This window comes from Penaeus chinensis, chromosome 8 (assembly GCF_019202785.1).
Source record: "Penaeus chinensis breed Huanghai No. 1 chromosome 8, ASM1920278v2, whole genome shotgun sequence".
NCBI lineage: Eukaryota > Metazoa > Arthropoda > Malacostraca > Decapoda > Penaeidae > Penaeus > Penaeus chinensis.
Window position 1 is genome coordinate 13,594,408 of NC_061826.1, and position 22,500 is coordinate 13,616,907.

At 36.1% G+C, this 22,500-nt stretch overlaps 2 protein-coding genes across 4 annotated transcripts in view; one reads left to right on the plus strand and one right to left on the minus strand.

The window, feature by feature from the left end:
- LOC125028266 (RNA polymerase II subunit A C-terminal domain phosphatase-like) overlaps positions 1–5,832 on the minus strand; it is a 13,755-nt gene extending 7,923 nt beyond the window's left edge. For both annotated transcript variants that reach the window (XM_047617702.1, XM_047617701.1), the window contains exons 1-7: positions 5,483–5,832; positions 3,140–3,297; positions 2,586–2,739; positions 2,287–2,412; positions 1,879–2,120; positions 912–1,102; positions 1–538 (exon numbers count right to left, since the gene is read on the minus strand). The exon at positions 1–538 is cut by the window's left edge and continues 355 nt beyond it. In XM_047617702.1, the coding sequence (XP_047473658.1) occupies positions 1–538; positions 912–1,102; positions 1,879–2,120; positions 2,287–2,412; positions 2,586–2,739; positions 3,140–3,297; positions 5,483–5,548 (1,475 nt within the window). In that variant the 5' untranslated portion in view covers positions 5,549–5,832. The remainder of the gene's footprint in view (positions 539–911; positions 1,103–1,878; positions 2,121–2,286; positions 2,413–2,585; positions 2,740–3,139; positions 3,298–5,482) is intronic.
- Positions 5,833–9,311: 3,479 nt separating this feature from the next.
- LOC125028031 (protein disulfide-isomerase TMX3-like) lies at positions 9,312–20,026 on the plus strand. 2 transcript variants are annotated; one of them, XM_047617294.1, is made up of 13 exons: positions 9,312–9,631; positions 10,761–10,849; positions 11,347–11,510; positions 11,836–12,019; positions 12,733–12,810; positions 13,734–13,800; positions 14,002–14,129; positions 14,263–14,333; positions 15,220–15,243; positions 17,000–17,053; positions 17,351–17,543; positions 17,667–17,856; positions 18,459–20,026. In XM_047617294.1, the coding sequence occupies exons 1-13, from the start codon at positions 9,598–9,600 to the stop codon at positions 18,485–18,487; spliced, it is 1,305 nt and encodes a 434-aa protein (XP_047473250.1). In that variant the 5' UTR covers positions 9,312–9,597; the 3' UTR covers positions 18,488–20,026. The 2 variants fall into 2 exon arrangements, with proteins under 2 accessions (XP_047473250.1, XP_047473248.1); XM_047617292.1 differs by lacking the exon at positions 15,220–15,243 and having other exon boundaries at positions 9,563–9,631.
- Positions 20,027–22,500: the final 2,474 nt, after the last annotated feature.

A 22,500-nucleotide genomic window follows, 5' to 3' on the forward strand; every position in this document is an offset into this window, starting at 1 on the left:
AAGATGTCTTCTAAATAGAGCAAAAAATCATCATTGTCCACAACATCAATAAAATCTTTCTGCTTGCCAGCTTCTCCATCATCTGCATCCTGGTTTTTCACTTTTATCTCCTCTGTTATATCTGTTTCTTTCAAACTTTTTCTTTCCTCACTTTCTTTGTTGTCAGTCAAATCAGCATTTTCTTTATCATCTGCCTCTTCTTTCGTGCCATTTTCTCTTGTTTCTGTGTCAATTGTCATGCTTTCTACACTATTTGATTGTACTTCTGTTGAGCCTTCATCTTTCTCTTTGTTAGTCACTATAGAGGTGTCTTGCACATCTGCTGTCTTGTTATTCACATCTTTACTTTTACTATCTTCAACACTTTCTGTACTTACGTTCTCCAACTTATCACTAGTTTGATCAGTGTTAACAACTGTATCTTTGTTTGAATCGGATAAAATTTCCTTTGTCTCTTTATCACTATCAGAGTCAGAGCTATAATTCTTTTTATCCCCTTCTTCACCATCGCTGACTTCTGTATTGTCTCGTGAGAGTCCTGTGTCAAGTGAATGAGAAATTTAGTTTGTTTGTTTTTTGTAGAAATAGTTACAATAATTTAGAAATTGCTCACCATAAGATCCTGCTAATTCTTAAAAAATGAATATCAATGACAGACTTGGGAACTAAAGGTGATGCTTTACATTTGCAATAAATATATCATATTGATACAATATGTGTTGTTGATTCTATTCATTCTTTTGGGAGCTCCCTGGCTCAGTATGAGTTGGCTAAATAAGAGATATTATCTCTGTCAGGTACAATATAACCATTCACCTTACACTGACATCTAACATTAGTTCAAGAATATATCATCTCTTACTTCACTGCCTAAACTATAAAAAAAATTAAGCATATATACACCAACTTACTCAAATTTTCAAAATCATATCCTTTCTGGTCATCATTCTCTTTTTTCTGTAAGCCCTGTGGTGCATTGATGTCACCTGTGTGCCGGAAAAAGTGGTATGGCACCACCTGTATAACATTTGGGGAATAATTCCAAACATCACTTCTGTCGTCAATGATACACACCAGGTTATCTCCGCATGGAAACAGCGAGCTGAAAGTTCAAAACAATAACATTTCTTAAAATATTTTCACAGAGCATATCTAAGCTCATAGGCTAAAACATACCCTGGTGTATCACCCAAGATTATCACAAAACTGTTCATCACAAACCTAAGCTTTTGTTCTTAGTTTTAACTCACTCATGATGGAATCTCCCAATATCATACCAAAACCACTTGCAAGAAATGTTGTCAGCTGCTCAAGGGCAAAGTTAGAAGTGTGGGAAACATAAATCTACTCTACTGTTTATGCTATTGGTTACAGCATAAACACTTGAGGTAAGGAGGTTAGAGATGCTTGAGACCACCTGGCTGTTTCTAGTCACTGACTGCAGCCAGAGTTATACAAGCCAACAACTTTTTAATGTGCACAGGCTTGACTGTGCATGATATGATGGAACATCATCCTGGCATGACAGATGTCTAGCCATTACATAATATGATGTCAACTATCATGATTGTGTTAACAGCTCATCAGCACCCACTGACACTACATGCACAAGTATACATGCACTGTGATTATATCTTATAAATTTTGTTCATACATGGGTGGCTCCAGCAGTTTTTAGTCATCAAAGTGTGAATTATGTGACCTAACTGATCTCACCTGTTTAACTGTTTACTCCATTTCTATCAAAGTCAATATATCACATTGTTACATCAAATTTCTTTTTTGGTGATTATGATAAAGTAGTATTCTGTGAAGAGATTTTATAATAAGTAATATCATTAAAACAGGAACTATAGTAGAGATAGAGGTTCAACTCACCTTAAATTAGCTTTTTTTGACATCTGATCTAAACATTCATTTCTTGAGAGAATCCTTTGTCCAAACAGCTTGTGATCGGGATCCAAGAAATGAGCAATGTAATGGGCATATTCTCTCACTCCAAAAGTACAAATATGAAGTTCAAAATATTTTGAGACCTTTTCTAAAAACTGTTTTGTGTGAGGTCTTAGCCTTGTGTGATACCATGGACCTCCAGTGTTTATTTGAAAATGATATACATCCTGGAAAAAAACAAGGAAAAAAAAATAGGTTTAGGCATTATACACTATGTAAAAGTAGTTCTACAGAGGGCAACCTAGTGCATTATTTGATCATAAACCCACTGATACTGCAGTCACTTCTTTCTAATCTTTGTTATAACAAAAATATACAAATGATATTACTTACTTTTAGGTTTGGTGGAATATTATCATTTGTAGTGTGAATGAGTGTCTGATCCAGGTCCACAAGAAGCACTAATTTTCTTTGAGCCAAAAGATTTGTGATGTCTTCCTTGCCCAGTTCTTCAGCCACCTTTGGAAAAATTATTTGTAAAATTATAGTGTATGTAAATGTAGCAGTCATAGTTTTGGACTTCTATATATTGACATCATTGATCAACTGTTTCTCAGTAAATGAAATTCAATCCTAAGAAGCAAAATCCTAAATGAACACATTAGGGAAAAGGAGATCTTTCATAAACTTACATTTTTCTTTATCTTGAGATCTGGGACAGTGTGCAGCATGCTGACCACTTCAGTCTTTGTAATTTCATTGTCCTCAAGAACGACACCACAATCGCAGCAAATATTACCCATAAGTGTTGGATGGGCACATGCTTCCAGTTCAACCAGGTCACTCCTTCAAAATAAAAAATTATGAAGTGTATAGTTCACGCTGATGAAAATATTCAGAAAATAACAAGGGAATAAATAAGGGAGTCCACATATACATCTTTAAGACAAAATGTATTATTCATATATATATTTTTTTAAATATAAAGGTGTTTTCTCAGAGTATTCAACTTGCTACACAATTTGCGTGGACATACCTATGAGTAAATAAAACATTCACTTGTATTATGCACTCAATTTAGTTAACTGCTCCTGTTACAAACTGATATTTTCTCTTATATATATATACAGGACTGATATCACAAAATCACAAAATGCAAAATATCCTGGAACAAAAAGATACTTTGGAGTCTGCAGATAAAGTTATTTCTAGAAACAGACACAGAATCAAAGAAAATTAAACTTACCCATCTTTAACAACATCATCAATCTTAATGAGCAAATGTCTCACAACTCCGGAGTGTTTAGCCTTGACAACTACACGTTCTCCACTGTCAGTAACAACCTCACATAATCTCCTTCTGGGGTAAATACTGGTTCCTATTTTCAAGAAGATCTGTGTAACCTGTAATCAAAAGAAAGCAAAATTATAAAAAAAATTAATAATTCCCATGAACCAGCCAACATACAAAAAACAAACAAATACACATTTTGCAAGTGAGATAATAAAAACTATCTTGAGATCTCAAAGCCCTTTCCTTTACAATAGCTTAAACAGCACAGAAGAGTGAAATAAGTTGTGTGAAAGGTAGAGTCTGATTAATATTACTGAGTACATAAGTCCCATGAAAGCTGTGGCCCTTACACTTTCAGTAATCTAGCGAGGGCCAACATCCCTCCACCAAATACACATGGCAACTAGAGCTTTGACGGGTTCCTTGTATAAAGGCAAATCACCTTGTCAACCTGTTGGATCCATGTGCCTCGCAGCATGTGTTTGGACCAAAATCCAGGCATTAGGCTTACCTGAGTGGTGACCCTCCCAAATGTGGCTTGTAAGCACAACCCATAATAACACTCGTGTTTATATCTGTTATTTGTTTTGCTGTATCACGATGGTAATAGACCTTTCCTTAATCTGAAACCATAATTTCTGTTGGTAGTCTAAAATTATGCACAGTAACAATAGCAATAGTTTAAGTAATACTATGATATTTGTTTAGACTCAATGATTATTTAGGAAGGGGCTGCTGCATTACCTCCACTAATAAAAGAGAATGTACTATTTGTGAGCCATGGCTGGAAGAGTACTGTCTCTAGTGAGGACACTTTTACTATGCTCAGAATCCTATACCTGCCCAACATGACCAATGGTGCAAGATATGTTACAGAAGAATACAAAAATATGTTTAAATATACAGAAATAACAATATGTTACTTATTGGTTTTGTTACTGCAGAGGTCCAACTTGTTCAGACAAGCCATTCAACACTGACCTCCAGAAAGCTGAGCGAGTTCAGTGAAATGATTAATTTCTAAACAATGAAAATGCCAAACATCACACTGTAACAACTTTTTCATTAAATCAATCTAAGAATCTGCTAAAAGTGCACATTACAGTCAATTTGAGAATTCACAAAATTATTTTCATCAAGTAATTCCACAACTCATGCTTAAAGGAAAACTGATTATGCCTCTTTACCTGCCGGACACGAACTACTTGTCTGGCCGAGTTAACAAGTCATCCTTCCAAGCTGGATGAGCAGTTCTGAATGCAGCATAACATTGCAAATGGGAGCAGAGGATTCTTAACCCTTTGCTGCCAGGTGGCATGTATGTACATGCCATGGAATGCCTGGACTATATTCCAGGTGGCATGTGCATACGTGCCATGGTGCGCCGGTCCCATTTTCCTGGGGCATGTAGTCATGCCACACACACTGTCATGCCGACACAATCCCCCAGCAGCATGGCCTGGGCCACTAAGAATACAGCCCGGGAGAGAGGGCTTTCGCATCGGGAAACCACCTGGCAGCATTGGGTTAATACCCAACATGAATATTCCAATGGGCTGAACCGATAAGCACCTTGGAAAGCCACCACTCAAGTAAGCCTGATGCTCGGATTTTGGGCCACGTGGGCGGTGAGGCAGCCAGTTCCAGTGCCTTTGCCCATGGCACTCACTGCGCGAGTGAGATGAAACTCACATCATGACTGGCTGGTTGAAGTGTGGTATGAAATATGGCTGATGGCATTGTACAAGATCAAAGGACTTTCCTCTTGAGACCCTTTGACATGAGGTTATTCAATGAAAAATGTTCCTCAAATACAGACCCTCACATTCAAAATCAGTCTTCCGGGATTTCCTAGTTGGAACTTTCCTGTGACAACAAACACCTTTAAAAGACTTCGGTTCATTCTCAAACTCAGGCTCGACCCACCCACCCTTCCCAGTAAATAAACTTTCGGGAACTTATGGGCTAACTGTTACATACACTTCCTGAACTCATTTAATGCTGAAATGACCGAAAGTGTTCCCCCGCGGCGTCCTCTCCCAGGAAAGGAGAGGCCGAGTTCCGAGGCACGGGTCTGGGGTGCCTGGGGGGGCGTCGACAACCCCCCCGGAGACGTGGAAACAACTCACTAATAACGATTTAAATTAAAGCCGTCTACACAAATCCTCATCGACTGACACTAAAAGCACAAGAGGACGAAGACCGACCGGTGGAAAAACAGGAGGGACGCCCCGACGTTTTTTAAATTTTAGTCGGACGAAGCTTAAATTACTGAGGACAAGGGCCTGGTCTTACCTTATACTCGAGGCCCGTCTTCTTGATGGCATCGAGCTCACGAAATGTCTCCTTCGTGTAGAGCATTTTACGAGAAGATCACAAAAAAAAACAACAACAACAAACTTCCAAATCTTCGGGTTTGTTTTTGTTTTTGTTTTGGTTCCATCAACACTGGACCCACATGACGCTCATCTCTTCCCTCGTTTCACACATTTATCCTCGTTTTCTCAGTCTCACGGGTGAAAGGGGGCAATTCCGGGCCAGGGAGGGAGAGCAGGGCGGAACAGGCGGCGAATTTCGGGTCAAAAATGAGTGATTATCTACAATGGCGTCTCTTCCTGGCGCGAAATGAAGGGGCTTTAGGTCCGGGTCGCGTAGTCGAGAAAGCGCCGCTAAATTGTTCTTTTTCTCGCGTATAACATATTATTCTCAGTCAATTTTACAAAGATTCAAGTCACGGTTACTTTTTTAAAGGATTAAGTGCATGCTGGGGCGGGTTTCTTCGTTGTGTCGCCAATTACGCAAGTTGAGATAACGACCCTTATTAAGTGGAAGGATTAATGGGTCTGAGATGCAATTGCGAGTGGATGAGAGCGAGAGATGAGAGAGAGAGAGTGGAAGAGAGTGGATGAGACAGAGTGAGTGGATGAGAATGGATGAGGGAGTGAATGAAACAAAGAGTGGAGGAGAGAGAGCGAGTGAATGAGAATGGATGTGAGAGATTAGAGTGGATGAGACGCAAGAGCGAGTGAATAACAGTGAATGGATGAGGGAGAGCAAGTGGCAGAGAGTGGATTAGAGATATTGCATGAGTGATGGGAGATAATGAGAGTAAGTAGTTTAGACAGGAGCGAATGAGAGTGGATTAAAGATAATGGATAAGAGGCAACAAGTGATAATGGATGAGAGCAAATGATTTAGAAAGAGTGAATAGGAGCATGTAGGTAATAGAGAGTGGATGAGTAAGAGTATAGGAGCAAGTGAATCAGTGAGAGAAAAACAAGTGGATGAGTGAGAGGGGAAAAAATGATGAGAGTGAGAGAAGAACAAGTGGGTTAGTGAGTGGAAAAGAGCAGATAGATGAGAATGGATGAGTGAGGGGAGAAGAACAAGTGATGAGTGAGAGGAGAAGAACAGGTGGGTGAGGGCGCGAGAAGAGGATGTGAGGTCTTTTTCTTAAGGAAATCCTTCCTTTGAGCGCAGATGATATTTACTCGCCGTCTTGTAGTGACAAATGCTTTTGAAATAACATTTGTGACATTAAATACTCTCTTTCTCTCTCACACATACACACGCACACACACACACAAACACACACACACACACACACACACACACACATACACACACACACACACACACACACACACACACACACACACACACACACACACACACACACACACATACACACATACACACATACACACACACACACACACACACACACACACACATATATATATATATACATATATATATACATATATATATATATATATATATATATATATATATATATATATATATATGCATATCTATCTATCTGTCCATCTCTCTCTATATATGTGTGTGTGTTAGAATTATTTATATATATATTCATATTTATATATATACATATATATATACATATTATGTATATCTAAACCTATATATATGTATATATGTATACATATATATACATATATAAACATATATATACATATATACACACACACACACACACACACACACACACACACACACACACACACACACACACACACACACACACACACACACACACACACACACACACACACACACACACACACACTCGCGCGCGCGCGCGCGCACACACACATACACACACAAACATATATATATATATATATATGTATATATATATATAAAGAGAGAGAGAGCGAGAGAAAGAGAGAGAGAGGGAAGAGAGAAAAAGAAAGAGAGAAAGAAGCAGACACACACACACACACACAGACACACACAGACGTGTATATATATATATATATATATATATATATATATATATATATATATAGAGAGAGAGAGAGAGAGAGAGAGAGAGAGAGAGAGAGAGAGAGAGAGAGAGAGAGAGAGAGAGAGAGAGAGAAGAGAGAAAAAGAAAGAGAGAGAGAAGCAGACAGACAGAAAGACAGACAGATTTGGTTATGCGAATACGTGAATATGTGCGCATGTGAACATCACTCGGACAAATGGCGACAATTGGTCATTATTTGGGCCCCTTGAGATAAGTGAACCCATTATCCTGAAATTGTATCCTAAAACCCTGGCAGATGTTTCATTTTCGTGCCCAATTCTATCTGTTTTGTTTCTCTGTCCTGTTCTCATGTATTTATATATCGATGTATTTATGGGTATTCATCTTTATATTTATACGTTGGTCTATTTAGTATAACTTTTAAGCTACCATAATTGCCTCAAGATGTCTCTAGGGTTACCTCATTTCTGTAGCCCTTGCTTAATTGTTGTAATATAATAGAAATCAAGGTCTAACTTGGCTATAATTTACGTTTTAGCACACGTGTGCATGTGTGAGTGTATGTGTAACAGCGATAATGAATGCTGATGGAGTGAGCAAAGAGCTGATTCAACACGACGGAGGACAGACGCTGACTCAGAACGGCTACGTGCCAATCACAATACCTGCAGAAAACAAAACGTCATTGGAATAATAGTCTAAGATGGGGATTAAGAATGGGATCCGCCCATGAGACCATTCATGTGTTGTCGACGTCAACTGCTGTTGTCTCTTGTCATACTTGTAAGGTGGTGAAGAAAAAGCTGTATTGTAATAGTTTATTTTTGTTCGCGGCCGTGGTATTTATTGGCATATTGATAAAAAGTTAATTTTCTGTTCGTTCCTTCCTGATTCAGGTATTTTTTATTACATTCCTCATGGCGATTGCCACCTGCCTCTGTTCATTATGATTATTAACGAACTGGGTAATATATTTGACTATTATTTTATATATTTTTTATTTGAATTTATAAATAACAATATGCAGTCTTTGGCACTGCCTCCCAGAATCCGATTACTCACTAATTCAGATGAACCATACTTAAAAAAAAAAAAACTAGTCTAGACAACAACAGGCATCAACTGGTCCGGAGCCCATAGCAGTGTCATTCAGTGTCGAGGTCTAGTAGCGTCTTGCCTCGACCTCGTACAAACAGTCTAGTAGTGCCAGCCATTCCTGCTGGTCAAAACAGTGCCATCCACCTATAACTTGTAAACCGCCAAGCAGTATCTCCCTTACCTACTAGAAACTTCTAATAGTGCTCTTCACCAATCAGGAGATATTTGAGAGATAAATCTCTCAAATATAAAGGCGACTACCAATGAATTTGGCCTTTACCACTTACTAGCAGCTTAGAACAGTGACCTGTTCCTCTTTGACTTATCAGAATCTGTCTAGCAGTGCATCTGCCACGATGAAAGGGAATTCTTGTAAGAAGCATATCCAGTGACCAGTTATAATTCATGTAACAGTGCCATTAACCTCCTTCATGTAAAAATCGGCTAGTAGTGCCGGTTACCTCTATCAAATTAAGAAATGCTTAACAGTGGCACTCTCTTTGACCATTCGGAAGTATAGCAGTGCCGACTTCCTGGAGCGATCAAAAACTGGCTCAATGTACCACTCCTTCTCAAGCAATCAAAATCTCGGAGCAGTGCCACCTTCCTCGAACATTCATAAACCGGCAAGCAGTGCCACTCGCCCTGAACAATCACAAGCCGCCTAGCAGTGCTATCTCGACCATTCAGAAGGCGCCGAGCAGTGCCGTCTCCTCGACTATTCAGAAGGCGCCGAGCAGTGCCATCTCCTCGACCAATCAGAAGGCGCCTAGCAGTGCCATCTCGACTAATTAGAAGGCGCCTAGCAGTGCCATCTCCTCGACTAATCAGAAGCCGGCTGGCAGTGCCATCTCCTCGACCAATCAGAAGCCGGGTAGCAGTGCCATCTCCTCGACCAATCAGAAGCCAGCTAGCAGTGCCATCTCCTCGACCAATCAGAAGCCGGCTAGCAGTGCCATCTCCTCGACCAATCAGAAGCCGGCTAGCAGTGCCATCTCCTCGACCAATCAGAAGCCGTCTAGCAGAAGACAACAACATGGACGCTATGAGGTTGCTTGTCTTCATGACAGGTCTGTGAATTTCAGTCGTTTTGGGCGTTTTCAAAGTGAAATATATACACAAGAGAATGAGTAAAGCATAGAGAATTCAGAGGAAGTGGAAAAGGCCTTTGAAAGAGGACGTGAGGACCCGAAAACAAGGTTGTGGAGGATATCGACCAGGTTCCTCTGGTGTGAATTTGTTGCCGGGATTCTCGACGTCTTATCGTTATCATTATTCCTAGCTTTTTATATTACTAACTGTGAAGGGCGTAGTGTTCCCAGGTTCCTATGATACAATTTCGTTAAGTGAATGCGTGTTTATGTAGGATATTTGTAGAGGCAGGTGTTTGAAGGGGTGTTATGTACCCTGTCAGCAGACAACTAACTCAAAGTAGATGAGGTTCAGTGTAAATGTTTTGTATTAATTGGTTTCTTATGTATACATCTTTTGTGTAATGTTTTGTGGTATATTTATGGGGTTGGTTGAATATGTGCCTAACTACAGGTGTGAGGATTATTGTTTTGTTTTTTTCAGTTTAGTTTTGGTAATGCTGTGTGGTAAAGCACATTTATTGTTATTTGAAACTGAGGTTAAGGTTCATGATAGATATGCGATGTGATTGAGTAGTATTGTATGTTGTAGATGATGTGGCTGTGTAGATTCTTGTTTTAACCAGATTTTAGTTAATTTATTTGGATAAATGCTTCTAAAATCCTTAAACTGGCTTTTGAAACAGGACCCTTTTGCACATGAAACTCACTGTTATCAGTGACAGAAGGTATACAATCTCAAACCCAGTTCAGTAGTAAGGCGGCATCAAGTAACTGCCAAGATCTCTGTGCTAATCTGGTAAAGCCTGTAAACCACACAGTGTACATTTTGCATAAAAGGAAAGTCAAATTAATTCCCTAGTTGACCATAAATCATTGGGGAGGTCTCCAAGCTCTATCTTGCTTGTATTTATGTAGTGGAGGTTTGTTGGTATTTATTGAAGCACCAGAGGTGCGGAAGGTAGCCGTGGACATACCGAAGTTATGCTAACAGTTATCAGATTTATTCTTGCAGACTATTACACAAATTTTTACATCTTTAATTGGATACTTGGTATAAATAAAAGACTTATCCATCCACTAATAGAATTTTTGTTCTGTTCAACAGTATTGGCATTTAGTAATTCTGCCAACCGAGTGCTGGAATTAAGCGATCGTTTTCTGGAGCTGCGAGGCGAGTCGTCATGGCTTATCATGGTAAGTTGATTTTCCCTTGTGATCAATAGGTTTTTGGTCCACTAGATATAGGTAATTTTATAATGTAATTTAGTAAATATTTTTGATGTACATAAGTATGAATAATTTTTCTGGTTAATCTTTATGGTATGGATGCACTAAGCTAGGGCACTTTGGAGATGGTGTTCTGGTATTGAACAAAAAGTTACAGTTGTTGGTACAAGAAACACCAACGGAAAAAGATCGTGGAGAGCACCACTCACAGCCTAGGTCATTATTTGTTAGGGGGGTGGTGTTGGGGGCAGAGTCCCCCATTAACTCTCCCCTAACGGTCAGTCATGGCAACTTAGGTTGTTGAATAAATTTTGTGACATGGAGTTGGGGGCATAGTCTCTGGCAAGTGCATCCGTACTGTAAATGATTATAATTTTTCTCGAACAAGTAATAACATATAGTGTGTATATTGGGTATACAAGATTGACAAATTTAATGTATTATTACATTTCATAAAATTTCAGTTTTATGCTCCATGGTGTGGACACTGCAAGAAGTTAGACCCGGTGTGGAACCATGTTGCACATGCACTGTATGGCACAGAAATCCGTGTTGGGCGTGTTGATTGTACACGTTTCACAGCAGTGGCAACAGAATTTAGTATCAAGGGTTTCCCCACCATTATGTAGTAAGTGATTTCCTTAATGTGTTCTTACATTGAGACTGGTTTATAATTAACTCCATAACCTATCTTATTTGTTGCCCCTGTCCTATGCAAGAGGTAATTACAAATTTGATATACTGAAGACTTGCTGTTTATGATGAGTAAATTCATGTCTAGGGTTGTGACAATAATTAGAGGTAAAACATAAACCAAAGTATATATAAAAAGGTGATATATTTTTGATCAAGTTCTTTTCCCAGAACTAAAGTATTACCCTCAAAGTTTTAAATGATATATCAGAAACAGGGAGCAAAAGAACTCATGATAATATACATCTTCACCATTACAGTCTCAAAGGCGACACAAAACACACCTACAGTGGTGATCGAGCCAAAGAAGACATAGTTGGATATGCTGTCCGAATGGCTGCTCCCCCAATTCAGCATATAGCATCTTTCCATCACTTAAAAGAAATCATTGCGCAGGAAGATCTGTTCTTCGTGTATGCAGGGGAGAAGGAAGGTGCATTATGGGTAAGTTGAATATTGCACTGCACATGAGGCAGGTTGTCATAGTTTGTTTTTAGATGAAAACACATGGTATCTGAAATTAGCTTTTGAGTCTTTGATGATGTTATTTTAAGATTAAAAGGATAATATCTCTGAGTTTATTTCACAAAAATGTATATTTTGATCATCATTCAGTAATAGATATTAGAGGCAGTAAGTTTGAAGCCATATTAATACTGATTTGTATGGTTTCCTGTTTCTGACAAAGTGTTACTTCCACTTTAAGGATTCATATTGTCTTTGCATATAATTGCTTGAGCATATTTTTGAAAATATGTATTTTTAGAAACACATGTGCACCACACACCACACCACACCACACCACACCACACCACACCACACCACACCACACCACACCACACCACACCACACACCACACACCACACACACCCACATATACCCCACATCTCTCTGTTTCTCTCTCTGTTTCTCTCTCTGTTTCTCTCTCACTCTCTCTCTCTCTCTCTCTCTCTCTCTCTCTCTCTCTCTCTCTCTCTCTCTCTCTCTCTCTCTCTCTCTCTCTCTCTCTCTCTCTCTCTCTCTCTCTCTCTCTCTCTCTCTCTCTCTCTCTCTCTCTCTCTCTCTCTCTCTCTCTCTCTCTCTCTCTCTCTCTCTCTCTCTCTCTCTCACTCACTCACTTTGGTTTATGTTCTTAAATTGACTTCACTTTGTTACAGGATGCCTATTCCGAATTAGCAAATATATATAGACCCTTCAACTACTTCTACTCAATTGATGCTGGTTGTATGACAGAGGTAAGATAGCATTAATGGTTGTAATATTGTTTGCTTTATCTTTGAATTATAGGTTCATTGTAAATACATGAATGTTCATGTGTAAGTGTGTGCTTGTGTATGTGGTTGAGAGAGAGTTCATCAACATGTTCATGTATGTATTATTCTTTGTTTTTGTTTCTCTATGATTTATGCCTATCTGCATGTCATCTCTATTTTTGGAAGCACAAATCATAAGTCATTGTATATAGATATTGGTAAATGTACTTTAAAACCTGATTTAGGTGCAAAGTACAGTTTCTCAAAACTGGAGCTAATGTGTATATAGCATAGAATTAAAGATGGTATTGGAATATTCATTAATCTCTTGATGCTGGGAGAGCATGTACATATGAGCACAATTCCCTTTAGTTTTAGTTTGATAATGTTGTTTACACAAATGGCTCCACAAGCACTTAGTCACCAAGAAGTCAATTACTAGGCCTACCTGATCTCACCTCTTTGCCGTTTTCCTTGATTTTGGCAATTTTCTACTTCATTTTTTATTACTGTTAGTATTATTACCAAGATTATAATAATCTAAAAGTCAATGAGAATAATAACAGGGATGAATATAGTAACAATAAAGATAGTATTAGGAAAATGAAATATTCCCCAAATTCAAGGAATTGAGTAATCATCAAGTGAGGTTGGATGGAGCTATCTATGTACAAACAAAATTCACAAATAAAAATTACAGTGGACAGTATTTGTAGTAACTAAAGTTAAGCATAAACAATACAGTGTGTCACAAGGCATTCCATTTGGAATGCAGTTAGATAAAAAAAATGCTAAAAGTGATGTAACTGTGGAATGTATTGATAATCCATTATTCAGTGAAATATTTTCCTTTATCTATAATATTATTTATGAGACATTCTCATTTTTTTCATTGTATTTTGCAGCATACTGAGTTGGAGTACAACCCTGCTATTCTAGTCTTCAAAGATGGCCTAAACTATTTCTTCCCAGGTTGGAAATATTGCTTTATGTATTTTTTATCAGTTTGCAATCATATTATCCTGAATAATACTCCAAACAGTTGCAAGAAGAAAATAGTCAGTTGGTATTTTATTGAATACAAATAAAATGCTATACAGTATGTGAAGAGAATTCTCGCTTTTCTGAATATCGAGAGAGAGATTTTTATGATTTCTAATTTAAATATTGCAGTACCTGAGGAGAGTGAAATAGCGGAGAATCTAACTATTGTCAACACATCTCTGGCCGACTGGATTAATCATGAACGCTTTCCATTATTTACCAAAATCACACATGGCAATCTGCACCAACTTTGGAAGGTAAGGAGCATGATACCATTTTTAAAAATGATTAAAATGTATGTAGACTATAATGCAATTGAATTAGTGTTAAAGGAATATTGATGATCATTTAGTAAAGCAATATTCTTGTTGAACAAATTGTAAATTTCAGATCAACAAATTTCTGGCAATCACAGTTGTCAAGGAAAGTAAGATTGGAACAATCACCACGGACGAGGATGCGTAAGTAAAATTGTAACTTCAGTTGTTATTACATGTCTAGATCACATTCTGTAAGCTTGGTTTGATAAGAAATTATATTTGTAATCTGCTACATGACTGCTGTATAATGTTGCACTAAAGATGTTTAATGAAGGTCCTTAAATATTGATAACTTCATTTTGTAAGGCCATATTTAACATTTATTTCTTTTCATTTTCCACTTTATTAGATAGACTAACAGTTCTTACAAAGGTAGAGCAAGAGACCATCAGAGAATTTCAAATATGATGTCATACTCAAATTAGCTATGTACAAAAATGAACAGCTTGGTCATCACTGTATTTTGTAGTGTAATACAGTAATGCTGTGTACATCATACATAACATTTAAATATATAATTGAGCAGTCATCTACAAAGCTGTAATAGTAAAAGCTTATTTTGGAATTTGGACTTGCTTTTTCTATAGTGATTTAAATATATCATATGTTATTGCCAGCTTATAAGTTATTTTAGGCATTAACCATTTTTTTTTTTCACGTTTCACTTGAGAGAGAAAGTGAGAGGAAGAAAAGGTTATATTTAAACATAAACATGTACACATTATGTGATTACTCACATGTACACACACACACACACACACACACACACACACACACACACACACACACACACACACACACACACACACACACACACACACACACACACACACACACACACACAAAAACACACACACACACACACAAAAACACACACACACACACACACACACACACACACACACACACACACACACACACACACACACACACACACACACACACACACACACACACGCGTACGTAAACAAACCCATGTTAGTGGCAACTAGTATATGATCCTACTAACATAATTTCCCAATTTCAGGGAAGACTATGTTGATGGGTACAAGTAAGTGGTTAACATATTGTGATGTGAATTTGAGGTAGTTTAGTTATTTAGAATCTTGTTATCTTTTCATGAGTTGTTTTGTTTTACAGTATTGTCCAAATTTTTTGGTTATAATATATATTTTATGTACAGCCTTTCTTCCCCTGTTTTTCTGTTTTTTTTTTTCTTTTTCTTTTTCTCTTTTTCCAACTGCTTCACATTGCAGTGAAATGTATAGAAATGAGGAATGCTGAATTTTTATCATATAAAACATATATATCTTATGTAGAGAGAAATGGTACCAAAGGGTCATGGCTGTACCTTCAGTACCTTCTATTATTATTTCCAACAATTTTCTGATTTATCACTATTGACGAAAATATGCATGTGAAAAATGTAGCTAGAAATTTAATGCATAATACCCTTATGATGAAGGTATTTTGGAAATAGTTTTCTGAAGAAATCTAGAAATGCAAATAGATATTAAGATAAGCCTGAAGTATGAAGTACAACAAGATATATAAAATCCAAGAAGTTTTTATTGTATAGTAGTGGTTACCAAATTTAAAATATATGGAATACCTTTTGAATTATTGCCTGTGTATTATAGAAAATTCCAATTTCATTCTCAATTCTATGCTGTATAGCACTGTTTTTTTTTTTTTTTTTTTTTTTTTTTTTTTTTTTTTTTTTTTTTTTTTTTTTTTTTTTTATACATTGATCCATACAGAATTACTCATTAGGGCTCACAAAATTGCTCCCCTGACAAACACCTGGTCCTACAGGCAGTTAGAAATTACACCACAGGTGAAATAAAAAGGGATACCAGGGATTTCAAAATTTTGTGAGCCCTGCACACATATGCTTAGTTACTCATTATGTTGACATGCTTATGTGCACACACTTACAAAATCATTCACAAAACATGCACTTGCACATATGCATGTGCATACACATGCACTTGCACTTGCACTTGCACATGTCTACAAGCACATCACACCACACCACAAAACACCACAAAACACCACAAAACACCACAAAACACCACAAAACAACACACACACACACACACACACACACACACACACACACACACACACACACACACACACACACACACACACACACACACTCTCTCTCTCTCTCTCTCTCTCTCTCTCTCTCTCTCTCTCTCTCTCTCTCTCTCTCTCTCTCTCTCTCTCTCTCTCTCTCTCTCTCTCATGCATACACATATACCTACAAATAAAAACACACCGACACCCACACACCTACACACTTACACATACATATATACACCTGCAAATAAAAACACATGAATATGCACATGAACATACACATTCACACTTACATGTACATGCACATATTCATGCATATGCAAATAATCAAACGCATATGCACTCAATCACATGCACTCAATCACAGGCACATACACACATCCAAGTATTGACATGCACACAAGTAAGCATACACTTATACAAGCATATACATGCGCACACTGACATGTGCACACAGATTAGTGGAAAAGCATGTTATTTGTTCATTACAGTTTATGTAGATTTAGAAAAATTAATTCTTGGTTAATCTGATAGCAATATTTTAAAGGTAAATATTTTAAAGCATATATTAAGGAGAATATAGTTTGCTATGCTGTTATATTTAGGGTCTAATGATAAATGCACATGAACTGGTACATTCAAGAGAAGGTTTTATTTCTTGTTGAATTTCTCTTCATAGGAGTTGATTATTAAAGTTTTGTGTTCTCAATCTTATTTCTTAGATTCAAGGATATGGTGGAATCTGTTATCAAGAACAATCGAGAAAAGTATCACAAGTAAGTAACTGAGATGGTATTCTGGTGGAAAATATCCACCAGAATAAATAAATAAATAAAAGATAGTTGTATCGTGTCAGTGAGAAAGGTATCCTGATTGTATTTAATTGTGTATTATTTTGTTATTGTTATTTATAGTATATTTTTTTCTAAGACAGTTAATCATAAAACAAACAGGCATTTCATATCATGGAAATGAATATTAGATAAGCAAGTTAATCCACTTGTATATTGATGAATATTTAGTTACAGGTTAGTTTAGTCTCTCTCTCTTGATACTTTATACTGCATTTCCAGGCATTACCAGTTTGGTTGGACAGGAACTCCAGATCTAGCAAACAGTATTGCCATGGAAAGGCTCCAGCTGCCGTCACTTCTTGTCGTAAACTCATCCACCATGCATCACCACCTACCCGAGGACCCTCCACACCATCTAACTCCAGCTGCCATTGAAATGTTCCTTGACTCTGTCATATCTGAGACTGCTCCAGTATGATATGAATCTGTGTTGTATTTTTTGTACAGTGCTCTTATTATTTGTGTTTTTATTGATAATGGATATATGAGACTTTAGGTAATAGTATTCTTAATTGGACTGCCTCATTTCATACAGACCTACGGTGGAGACACATGGCCTGTGAGATTCTATCGCATCTATTATAATGCAAGGACTTCATTAGAGGAGATGTGGCAGGGAAATCCAGTCCTGACAGCCGTGCTCTTTGGCCTGCCCCTTGGCTTTCTCTCTCTGATTTGCTACTCCATCTGGTGCTCTGATATTATGGATGCAGACGAGGAGGAAGGTAAGTTACAGAAAAGATTGAGTTTTTTCATTGTGCAAAGACTGCATCCTAATGAGAGAGTATGTATTTTGAAAAGAATATTGAAATAACATAGCATTTAAATATTGGGAAATGAGTTTATTCAGGTGAGATAGTATTTGTGAATTATTTCCTGTTTATTCAGAATTGTGTGTCTTTTATTTTACATTTACTTTGCATATAGTAAAAATATATAAAGTGCAGTAGTGTAATATTTTTGTATTAAGTTGTGTGTAATATTTTTACTGCCTTAGTATTAAGGAGTAAGAATTCTGTGAGGGATTTTATGGTGAGAAAACACAACTGTGCATTAAATATTATATATCACAGAAAGCTAGAATATATTGATACGGTTACAATACTTCCTCTTTATAAGTTAAAAAGTGAAACTATGCAGATTTATGTCTACTATAATGCAAAGCAAATATCCGTAATAAAGATTTGTTTTGATGTATTTACTACTGGTAAATGTATTACAGTTGTAAACAGGCTATAAAGACACACCAAATTTTGTATAGACATAAAGGGTTTAAGTTCAAATTTTGTCGTATGATAATGTTCACGCAAGCATTTTTATTTTTCAGAAGAGCCTCAGCATGAAAAAAAGGACTGATCGAGGTTACATTATGGAACAAACATCAATATGTGTTTCTGGGAATATCTCCAGATTGCAGCCTGTCTTAGTCCAAACATATTTATTGACCTGAACAAATATTATTAAGAAGAAACAAATATTATTAAGAAGAGAGTAAAGAAAGAGTTGTATTTTACTTAATGTTTTGGAAATTTTGAAAATTCTCGAAGTCACCCAGTTAGAGATACTGATTATCATTCTCAAACAATAAATGATTGTTGTTGCTTGTGCCATATTGCTTTTGTTGATTTCAGAAAATTTTCAGCATAGGGCAATTAAATGTGCATTTTTTTCCAGTAAACTTGATCGTAATGAATGTAGTTTAAGGCCTCTAAGTTATATATGTTTGTGCATGCATATTTGGACCTTGGCTTTTGGAAAAGGAAAGTCTTGTATCAGACTCTTTCTTTTTGAGAGTTTGATTTGTACAGTATTGATATGTGCAATTTATTCTTGGAAATGCTGCATTCCCATTATAATACGTGCTTTGTGATATTTATTTATTTTAAAGACTGGTACTTTGTTATGTAAACTTGTGTAGGGTAATTTCCACCAGTTTGTAATCTACTAGTATGTTATTTTTTTAAGACTTAAGATTTTATTTTCTAGCTGTAAGAATATGTTTCCCATTCAAAAAATTCAAACATGTTTTAAAAAGTGGATTGTAATTCATGTAATGTCATTATATAATGGTGCCTCGAGTGTGATGAAAATGATACAAAATTTTGATCTCATTTCTGGTTCTCATTTTTAGATTGTATTGAAATCTCATTTACATCAAAATAAAGGATGTGTGAGATGAGGATGATGTGAGACAGATTGCAAGGGGTTTCTAAAAATCTGTATTAAAAGTCACTGATTGCATGTTCATTTATATTATAAACCCTGAGATTCTATTTATTATATATTATATTGTTATACATACTATGCTGTGTAACCTAAGTAGCTGATTTTCATTGAAGGGCCATAATGTTTTTGTAACAGGAAAAGTCAGGGACTGATTTATACCTATTTGTAAGCACTGGATTACAAGTGGATTGTGAAGGTGTTCCTTTGCATGTGAGGGATGCACTTTGGCTTCATTTATGAAGTAAATGGTCAATTGCTAAGTTTAACATAATTGAACAGCAGATAAAAAAGTTTAATTGATCAGTTATCATGGGAAATACATTTTTTATTGGTTTAGAATGTAATATGTTGCCATCTCAGTCATATTTTATTTTGTGCTCCTATTCCAGATAAGTAAATCTCTTTTTAGACTTTCACTTAATATAAAATTGTGTGCAGAATACTAATACCAGGATAATGAGACTTGTATTGAACAGGAACTAGTCAGAAATCCTTAACATAAAACTTTCTTTGATAAGAAAAATCTTACCGTGTGTAAAATTGGTAAGAGTAGGTATGTCACAATCATGTAAATTGGTAATTTTTTGGTGATTTGTTAGATTTTGAATTGAGGTTTGAATATATTGAGACCAAAGCTTGTAATCTGAAAATAAAAGGAATGGAATTCAATTTTTTTTTTTTTTAATGTAATTATAACTCAAGTACTGTCAGGCTTGTTATATTTCCCCATAAAACTTATAAATGCATGCTGATACACACACATCACATAAACATATGCATTGCCATACACATTTTCATCATTTTTGTAAAAAGCAGGATGTCCATTACAAGGTCAGAACTGGAGCAGCCTGATTAGATATAGTTTTTATACTTGCTGTAAAGATGAGTGAGTGTTTTGGTGAATATTGTTCTTCTCTGATGCAAAAGAAGTGTCTATGTGTTTTAACCCAATCACCCTTTATGGCAAGAATACATGCCATGACCAATATAATAGAAGTTAATTTATTGTAATTACACTTAGATGGCTCTACAAGTGTTTAGTCACCAAGGAGTTGGTTATTAGTCCTACATACCTCACCAGTTTACCCTTTTCCTTGACTTTTGGAAAGGGTTTTTTTTGCACCATTTCATTGTCTTAAATGTTATTGAGATTGTAATAATAATTTAATAATCATAACATCAATAACAATAATGACAGTATCAATGTCAACTTTATCAGAAAGAAAAACACATTTTCCTGCCAATTCAGGGAATGGTCACTAGGGCTAGTGATAGATGCCTTGCCAGCTGAGCACATGTGGAGCCATCTGTATGTTGCAACATTCACAAAAAAATACAGGGGACAGAACATAAATTCGGGGCAAATGGGTTATGATACAATGAAGCCAGCCTTGAAAAAAATTATTGAAACTGGATTATTGAATTAGCCAGGCAGATGTAATGATGGTCTTTGCAATAGAGCTCCTGGGCATTTTCAGTTGTTGCTCATATTTAATAATTATACTTGTCCAAAGTATTGAGTGCTGTCATCTACCCTGAAAACTTTAATTTTTTATTTTGTTTATTAAACTCAATTTGCTTCCTTGTATTATATTTTACTGCATTTGATTGTTATCATAATTACATGCTCATCAGTAAAAGTGGCTCAAGGGATAAAGTAATGAAATGTGAGACAGGCTGTAAGAGATATTTTGCATGCATGCAAGAAATGATAATCATTCTGTAACAAAAACAGGATATTTCCTTACTTTTATCAAACTTTGAAGTTTAAAGACCTTGAATTTTGAGTAGTGTATTGAACTCTATGTAAACAAGATATCCTTCTTCATATTGTTAGATGAACAATATTTGTGATATAGTTATATAAAAAGAATAAACAGCCAATATATTTTTAATAAAATACAACAGTTGAGGAGGAAAACGTGAGTAAATCACCCCTATACATATTTGGTATATGTGCATACTTAGACATATAAATGTATTTCAGTAAGATTTATGGAGTTGTCCTGTGCTGAATGTTGATGAATAATTGTTAAATTCAAGCATAGTGTACAAACCAAATATTGTTTTAAGATGTAGGATTAAGTGCTAAGCAAGAATACATTTCCTCCTTCACAAACAGTGCATAGATTTGTACACTATTTTGTGTAATCAGTGTAAACCAAAATACAGGTATAGAAAGAACAATTGTATTTCACATATCTCTAAGCTTTTGAATACTCAGTACATTTTGGTTTTATTTTGTTGTTTCAAAAAGTGACAGTTGAGATGTGCTCTCTTATTTTTATTAAGCTGAAAGGGAGACAGTTTGTGATTTCAGAAATAAAACTGAAGTCATGTCAACTCCTCAGTAAGATGTAGAAGTGTTCTTTTTTTCTGTAAAGAATTTTTGACATTGTGTGTTTGTGTAACACCACACCCTTCACACACACACACAAAAGTATTCTTACTCTGTGTAAATGTTCAAAGTGCTAACTAAACCTCATTATTTTGTTTTTTATTCTGTCCATTGACATTTATGTTATGATTTTTTTTCTCTTAATACTGACATTAGGTTTTATGCATAGAAGTGTAAGCCACTGATTTGCTAGGTTTAACACATTTCTGTAGTATAGGTGTAGAATGGAAAACTAGTTCTTGCACATGCATAAGTCTTGAGTTAATGTGGTTATGTATGTTGTGTAGGTTACAAAGAAAAATGATCACTTGACATTCTATTATACCAAAAAGATGAAAAAATAAAGTGTAACCATTGACCATTACTTTATTTACTGAATCCTGTTCAACATCTTGCTTTTTGAAAGTAAATAAATAGATAAATGTGGGTTGTCTTCAGTGTCATGAATAAAATTCATAAAATATATAAAAGCAATGAAAGAAATGAAATTTTAAAAACTAGTATTATAGAAGAAGTTACATTCATTGTGACACAAGATGAAGAGGTTCATTATTCTTCAATCTGATAAATGATACCAATTGATGCTAAAGGTAAGCACAACAAAGTCTATGGTCTTCTGTGCTGGTTGTAAGTCACCCATTAAAAAAAGTAATTAAAGGTCTTGGATGCACAGCTTGATTTACTATCACATTATTCCAAAAGCAAGGGTCATTTATAATCAAACTTTTAATAATATGTAGCATCT